At 39.3% G+C, this 8652-nt stretch overlaps 1 protein-coding gene across 1 annotated transcript; it reads left to right on the top strand.

Annotated features, from left to right (window-relative positions):
* Positions 1–7455: 7455 nt before the first annotated feature.
* On the top strand, positions 7456–8158 carry LOC149819414 (cortical cell-delineating protein-like). Its single transcript, XM_089986405.1, has one exon. It carries the CDS (start codon positions 7456–7458, stop codon positions 7864–7866), a length of 411 nt encoding a protein of 136 aa, XP_089842531.1. The 3' UTR covers positions 7867–8158.
* Positions 8159–8652: the final 494 nt, after the last annotated feature.

Here is an 8652-nt window from a genome sequence, read left to right as displayed (position 1 = left end):
ATCAACCCTTGCATCATGGTCTTTTATGTAAGAATATGATTTTTTGTGTCATAAATTTTTGATACATTGTGGGCCATTGATTTTTTAAGTCCTAAAAAATCTTAATTACATATCATAATGTTATGATTCAAACCCATTTTTGACTAAATAAACATTGTAGATTACATCTATAGGGTTTGATCTACAAAAAAAATATCTAAAAAAATGAGAAATGGTTAATTTTATTCAATAATTTCATACTTTTAATGGTACTAAATATTTCTCTCTCTGTCTATCTATATATATGATTCAAAGAATGAGTGTAGCTGAGATGCGGATGCTTAGATGGATGTGTGGAAATACAATAAAAGATAAGATTCAGAACGAGGAGATACGTAAGAAGGTAGGTGTTGCACCCATTGAAAATAAGATGCGAGAGAATCGTTTACGGTGGTTTGGACATATTCGGCGAAGGCGTAATGATGCTCCAGTTAGAAGGTTGGAGAAATGGGATAATATATTAGTTAAAAGAGGTCGGGGTAGGCCTAAGAAGACTTGGATGGAGATGATAGGAAAGGATATGAATGCTTTGAACCTCACCGAGGATATGGCATTGGATAGAAATGATTGGAGGAAAAAGATTCATGTGGAAGACCCAAAATGAATTTCTTTTTTGGTTCATATCGCTAACCCCAATTGTTTTGGGATGAAGGCGTAGTTGTTGTTTGTTTGTTCTGTCTATCTATATATATGACTTAATCTAACATTAAACTAGTTGTGTTTAACATTGGATGAATTCAATCATAATAAAATAACTAAAATACCCTTAAAATAATATTTTTTAAAATATATGGTTAAATTTTGAGATTCAAAAGATAAAATTGATGAACTCATAAAGTTACTTTTTAACAAAAGGTGTTTGATTTTTCAATTTCCTTTAAGTTCAAAGATTTGTAATGCCCAAAAAGTAGCCATGCATTTATAAAAGTATCAGTTTTGAAGGGCATTTTAGTTATTTTTATAAGAATGAATTTATCTAATGTTAAATAGAACTAGTTTAATGTTAGATTATATATATATAGAGAGAGTATAGCTTAGGTGCTTGAACATTAGGTGCTTGTGATACGTGCTTGATGGTTTTTTCTGCTTTTCTGGTATTTTTTTCGTAGTTTCGACCCCATAAATGTGTTGGGCATAGTTGATTGACTATGTGTTTTTGATGAAAAAATGATATTTGGAAACTTGAAAATTTACAAAGATTTTAGACCGTTGATTTTTGAAACCTTATAAAAACCCACTCATGTGTGGGAATCAAACACTTCAAGAGTTGATCCCTATAAAATCAAGTATATAGATCACATATGTACGGTCAGAATTTAAAAATAAAATAAAAAATCCAAAAAAAACTCATCAAGCAAGTATCGCAAACATCTCTCTCTCTCTCTCTCTCTCTCTCTCTCTCTATATATATATATATATATATATATATATATATATATATATATATATATATATATATAAAGTGATAGCTGCCTACCCACTTTTTGGCTAACCACAACAAACGTGCTAGCATCAAAGGGTCAAAGCATTGCTAAAGCCCTTTTAACATGAGCATGCGTGCTATGCATCCATCGTACACATGATGGACGCTGCGCGTGTGCATCCGTTGGTGGTAGGCTGCCTACTATTCATGCAGCCTACCACCAATAGATGTGCGTTGGGCATCCTTCGGATGCACAATGAATGGTCAGCATGCGGGCACCTATAGAATGGGCTTTAGCAGCATGTGTTAATGCAACTAATTAAAGCATGGGTTTTTTTTAGCTGCACTTTTCACTTGCGGCTAAAGCCTTGGGAGTTTAATTCGTCCACCACTAAAGGCCTTTAGTGGCTCTTTTGCACTTCGCTAAAAGGTCGTCTAATATATCCCTGGGAGGGAGCTCACACCCTCATTAGAGGAAAGAGAGGGAGGAGAGAAAGGGTTTTATGTTAGGGTTATATATATATATATATATATATAAAGGTATAATAGTAATTTCCTTAACGAGGATCGGGGACGGGACGGGGTGGGGAAAGGGCAAGAGTAAGTCCATCCCCGCCTCCATTCCTGCACGAGTTTTGATTTTAATCTCCATCCTCAGTCCATTCCCCGTTTCATGTCCTCCATCTCCTGTTCAAAAGGGACAGGGCCTCGTTTCCCCCCTGTCCACTGCCATCCTTAGCTGGGGGTTAGTGAGAAAGTGGTAGGTGGTAGGCAGCTACCACATATTCGTTATATGATTGATTAGAAAATCTTAGGCAGTAAATGCATTTACTAATTAATACTGAAAATTTATCAAATTATATCGCCAAAACTATGGTAAAAATCCTTTGGTTACAGTCAATTTTAGTGGCCGACAAGCCATAACATCAGAGTAATGCGGGTCTAAGTCTACGTTCGGTTACATTTTAAGCGCAATTTGGACTACAAGTTTGACATTTTCTATAAGATATTATGGCCGTAAAATCACCCGGTCCAAATCATGGTGTATTTCAAATAGATATCCTATCAGATAGCATCATGATGGTGTGTAAGAATGTTGATGATGTGACAATCAAATTCTTCCCATCCAAAATCAAATAAAGCTAATATCGATGAGATATGGACATTTCCAATTTTTGTGACTCTACTTCAAGTGAGAGCCAGTAGTGAGCAACTCTATATCCAACAAAATAGAGGTCGGCAATGGACTCATTGGTGTGAACAAAATGAAATTGGTGCCCTTAAGTTTGGCGATACACGGTACCAAACATGAGGCTCTTGCATACGAGCCGAATATCTCGCATGGCAATCTCCACATGCCAAACCATACCAATGTTAAATTGCTACTTTTATTTTTTATATTTAAAGTTAGAATCGTTATTTACTTGTTAGAAATTGAGTCCACCAAAAGGTTCTAACTCACCACCATAGTGACAATATCGCGAGAAACTGCCTGAAAGTTAAAAACGGAAATTTCTTGCTAGATTTTTGAAATCTTGCGAGATTTATGAAGAAATCATAAATACCGTGATTTAAACACGATATTTATGTTTTAAATGGTTATTTATCATGAAAAAACCATGTATTTTTATTTTTAAATAATTTTTATTATTATTTTCTTATAAAAATATTTTTATAATTTTTAAATTATTTTTTATTGCCAAGATTTTCCTGAAAAATGCAAGATTTATGATTTTTTTTTAATTTCTAGAGAGTTTTTTGAAAAACGAGATTTTGTTGAAAAAAATGTTTGTCACTATGCTCACCACTCAAGATTCCTTTAGACACTTCCATTCAAGTGTACCATTGTCTCGAGTCGATCTTTCGGAATGGATATGTGCAGTGTGAAGCTCTACTGAGTGAAAAATGCATTAAGTGTAGGAATGTGTGGTATGTGTTTCCTTGATCGTTAACGTGCGGTGGTAGCACGACATGCTATAGGCATCATTATCGTCGTTAGTGCATCGTTGTGTGGCGGCACAGACGTGGAAAGTTGTTCGGTTAAGCAGTGCCAGCGGATTAGAGGATGCTGCCTTTGAAGATTTGGTTAAGCACCTCTCGGCTTGCAAGATGTTCCCATGCGTAGCGGTTGGACGCACAGGGATGCGTGTGGGTTAGGGCTAATTCCTCCAAGAATCACCTTAGGTGGTTCCAACCGAGTATGGTGACTCGAGGCTAGGCGAGTGAATGCCTAGGTGTCGATGGAGGAGTCTAGGTGGTGTTCTTCGATATGGTGTTTAATCATCAACTGGTCTTCGGACTGGGGGCCGCAATGTCTTGTTCCTTCAATAGTGAGGTTTTACTATGTCGTGCGCATGGAGCTGCAATACGCTTCATGGCACGCAAGGTTAAGGCAAAGTTTGTGCCTCTTTCGAAAGTGATAGCCGGTATGGGATGACTATGCACTAAGCGACATGGGACGACTATGCACTAAGTGGCATGGACTACATGGAATGCGCATTCAGAAAAGCGCTTGATCAACTTTCGCTAGGCAGTTGTGCACGAGGTGGTGCACAGGGCCAATGAAAATGATTCAGTACATGAAAATGTGTTGGTACACAGCCTTTGGCCGTTAGGCTGACCAACTTAGACAACTTGGCGTGTCGCGGCTTTGCGAAGCATTCTATGCTCGTAACAGAGCTATATATAGGCTTGCGACGGTAAAGAAGGACTGTCGCGTCTCACTGGCTTATTACAAAAAAGTAAGCTCATGAAAAATTGACATCAGAACAGTAATATTCACAGAGACATTGTTCTTCATTGTGTGACACTGAAGAGGATAACGATGATTTATCTTGGTTACGTAATTTTGCGCAACTGAAGTATGGTTGACCGAGCACAGAAGCAAGATGTTGACAGGATGATATGAGACAATTTGTCGATGATAAGCAGAAGTATAAGGTTGTTGTTCAGTTGGCTAAGATAACGTAGATAAGCCAAAGATTTCTACCGTTAGGCTCACAGGTAGAGCGCGACGTTTGCCTTGTGCATGCAGAGAATGCACGTTGGATTCGGCTGGATGAATTTGCACCTTTGAGCATAAGAGACTCAATCAAACTTTTAGATTCTCTCTCAATATTGTGGGTTAACAGAGTGCCCATATTGAGCAAAAGGCTCATTGTTTTGGTCCCTTGAGTTGGCAGATCTTCAATAGATTGCGCGTGTAGAAAAAGTTGTTGTTCGTGACTCGTTGGTTTTTGCAGAAATGTTTTGCTGACTCTGAGAGAGAGTACAGTGTGCTGGCTTCGAGAGGGAAGTGTAGCATTGGGACAAAGTGCCCTTGTGAGGACGAGTGCCCAAGAAGACATTTTGAAGGACCACATTGGGGTGATACGTAAGCAGACGTCCCCCACTTGAGGACTAGTTTGGGCCAATGGAAAACCACAAGTTGGTGCTTAAGGGAGTAGATATCCCTGCGGCACGCATTGGTGGTCATCTTTCTATGTGAGGACCACAAAAGACTTGGACTTGCCCTTGCTGGGGTTGGAAGGCCCCCCAGCCATGAGATCAAGACGATAAGTTTGTTGTGCGGGCGAGGATGACTCGTTTGTGTTTGAGACTACACTGGGGTCTCACGAGCAAAAAATGTTCGATATTGATAAAACATAAGACCGTTGTCTAAGTGACTTGATGTGTTAAAGGTTGAGGCGATGGTAGATGTAAACCAGAACAAGTTGAGTAGGCTGATGAAAAAAGAGTAAACCAAAGATAAGTACAAAGAAAAACTAGCATATCAGTGAAGACTATGTTCTTACCTGCACCAGTATTGTCGAGGATGACAATGGTTTTGGGTGGGGGAGAATGTCCTGGGCCGATCTTTCGAAATGAGCATGTGCAGTGTGGAACTCTACTGAGTGGAAAATGCATCGAGTGTAGGAACATGCGGTATGTGTTCTCTTGATCGGTGATGTGCGATGGTAGCACGACATGCGATAGGTATCAGTATCATCGTTAGTGCATCGTTGTGTGGCAGCACAAACGTGGAGCATTATTCAGTTAAGCAGTGTCAGTGGATCAGAGGATGTTTCCTTTGGAGATTTGGTTAAGCACCTCTCGGCTTGCAAGATGTTCCCACGCGTAGCGGTTGGATGCACGAGGGTGTGTGTGGGTTAAGGCTAATTCTCTCAGGAATAACCTTAGGTGGTTCCAACCGAGTATAATGACTCGAGGCTAGGCGAGTGAATACCTAGGCGCCGGCGGATGAGTTTAGGTGGTGCTCTTCGCTATAATGTTCGATCATCAACTGGTCTTCGAACTGGGGGTCGTAAGGTCTTGTTCTTTCAGTGGTGAGGTTTTGCTATGTCGTGCGCATGGAGCTGCAATACGCTTCATGGCACGCAAGGCTAAGGCAAAGTTTGTTCCTCTTTCGAAAGTGATAGCCGGTATGAAACAACTATGCACTAAGCAGCATGGACTACATGGAATGCGTATTTGAAAATGTGCTTGATCAGCTTCCGCTAGGCAGCTGTGCACAGGGTAGTGCGTAGGGCCAATGAAAATGATTCAATACATGAAAACGTGTTGGTACGCGGCCTTTGCCCATTAGGTTGGCCAACTTGGGCAGATTGGCGCGTCACGGGTTTGCAAAGCATTCTATGATCGTGATAGAGCGATAGATAAGCTTGCGATGGTAAGAAATGGCCGTCGTGTCGCACTAGCTTATTTAAAAAAATAAACCTGTGACAACCATAATAACGGCAAAAAATCATAGTTCACAGTTCGCATCATGAAGACAAGAATCATTTAAAAATGACCCAACATGTCACGTTGAAGTGAAATTTAACACACGGAAATAGCGAATAAAACATGCTTAACATGATTAAAAGGTTAGCTTTTACTTTTTGAACATCTGATCTATTTAAACGAAGTTATGGTATAAAAATGATGGTTCGGTACCACCATAAACTATGACAATGGTTTTGTACCACAAATAAATACACGTGTATAAAATATGATTTAGAGTATCATCCCCAAAAACCTGCTAAACACCTAATGCACAAGGCACATTTACATGTCCTGCAAAATTATTTAGTGGCAATCAATTGTCTATATCATAGCCACGTCGGTAAACCCACTTCTTGAAAACATAATTTTCGAAGTGCAATACTTCTCCCTTCTTAAACTTGATAAGAATCTCGATTCTTTCATGTTTTTCTTAAGCTTTTCACACGCTTCATCTATTATTCTTATATGTTCTATCACTCTACATTTCATATTTTTTGTGTTTTTTCTTAAGCTCTTCACTCACTTTCGTGGGCTTTTTTTAAATTGACAATCATTATTTTTAGATTCTGTTAAAAATTTAATCTTTACACTAAAAAAATCATAAAATTTAAGAATAATCACTTTTAGTTAGTTTTTATTTGTGTTTCATTTGGATTCTCATTCAATTATATTAGTTTTTTTAATTCTTCTCTTCCTGCTTCCTATATATTTTAAAATGCATCGCTTTTCTAGTTTGACAACCTTGATCCACCACTAAAGACTAATTTGGTGGGACAAAAGCACGTGTGTGATTTAATGACGTGTTTGTCCATTTGTGTTCACCATTTTTTTCCAATTACATCTTTTTTGATATATATATATATATATATATATATATATATATAGAGAGAGAGAGAGAGAGAGAGAGAGAGAGAGAGAGAGACTTGATATTAAAAAAAAAAGGTCTTATCTTGGTTTTGTAATATCCCCACCATGTTTTCATCTATGGGTTAACCTAATGAGGCAACCAGACAAACTTCCAGAGGGAAATGGCTGTTTCCTCACTAGAGATGCCAGCTACGGCCCGGCGGTCGATGTCACATGGCCACAATATTTTTATGCACAAGATAATTATCATCAATCCCTTCGCTCCTATCCCCTATATAAGACCCTGGCTAGTGAGCACCACACTCACCAACCACAAGAGCAAGCAAATATCGAAGTGCATCTCTGTGTGAGTGAGAGGCGAGATGGCATCCAAGGTGATCCCCGCTCTGTTGGTATCAATGGTCCTCATTCAATGTGCCACTGCTTGCCCTTCTTGTGGAACACCAGTCTACAATCCACCACCAAAACCAAAGGTACCAGTGATCCCCAAGCCTCACTACCCAGCATACCCGCACTGCCCCATTGACACCTTGAAGCTTGCTGCTTGTGCTGACCTACTAGGTGGATTGCTCCACCTAGTGATTGGCCACCCCCCAAGTGGGTCTCAGTGCTGCCCTCTCATCAACGGCTTGGTGGATGTTGAGGCAGCTGCTTGCTTGTGCACTGTGGTCAAGGCAAATGTCTTGGGTATCAAGGTGGGCCTTGATGTCAAGCTCACCTTGCTTGCCAACACCTGTGGTTGCAAAATCCCCCCTGGCTTCAAGTGTGCCTAGAGATCCAAGTGGTTAATGCCCCTTCCAATAAAGGTTTAAAGTCTATGTAAGCTGTTGAAGTTATTGTATTGGTCTTTTTGTTTCTTTTCTAGTGTCAAAGTAGATTTTACCATTTGGTGAGTTCAACTTAGTTGTTGAGTTATAGGACTCTGAGATAGAACCCTGCTCGAATCCTACCGAGATGCCTGTAATCCAATAAAGGATGTACTTGTAGTTGGTGTATGAAAATATTTGAAAGATTATGACATGTATCATTAAAATGTGTTTTTTTATTTAGAAGGTCTTGAGACAAGACTCTGGTGTAGTTTAAGCTAGTATATACCAGTCATAAAGTCTTTCAATTTTTTGTGCTAGCTCAGGCCAGCATAGGCCTCAGGGGCATGAGTCCTAGCCTCGGAGTTTTATGTCATTAGCATGACAACCACAAGTATGACGGACTGAACCATCAGCACAACCAGGTTTTCATGCCGGTCTCTTGGGATTATAAAAAAAAAATAGGACTTTCAATTTTATGTTGCAGTTAACAGCTCTCTAATTTGCAGGAATCACTAGAAACACTCATTAATTCTAGGATTCATTAAAAAATTAAAGGGATATGCATCCGCGGCTTGTAAATACTTCATCCTCCAGTCACCACAAAGAGTAAGAGCTGTTTTTGATAGGTGTGTGCATGCACACACACACCCTTAGGCACGCACACACAAAGCATGTTTAGTTGGCAATTGTCAAAATCAAGCCATCACCTTTAATATATAAGATATTTCATGAATTTTCTAGATAAGTCCA

Source organism: Nuphar pumila, chromosome 13 (assembly GCF_984573655.1).
Source record: "Nuphar pumila chromosome 13, dmNupPumi1.hap1.1, whole genome shotgun sequence".
Lineage (NCBI taxonomy): Eukaryota > Viridiplantae > Streptophyta > Magnoliopsida > Nymphaeales > Nymphaeaceae > Nuphar > Nuphar pumila.
This window is presented reverse-complemented; position numbering and strand designations above follow the sequence as displayed.

What these genes read in the sequence shown, in the direction of transcription:
- LOC149819414 (XM_089986405.1), top strand. Translation starts at nt 7,456, where the DNA reads ATGGCATCCAAGGTGATCCCCGCTCTGTTGGTATCAATGGTCCTCATT.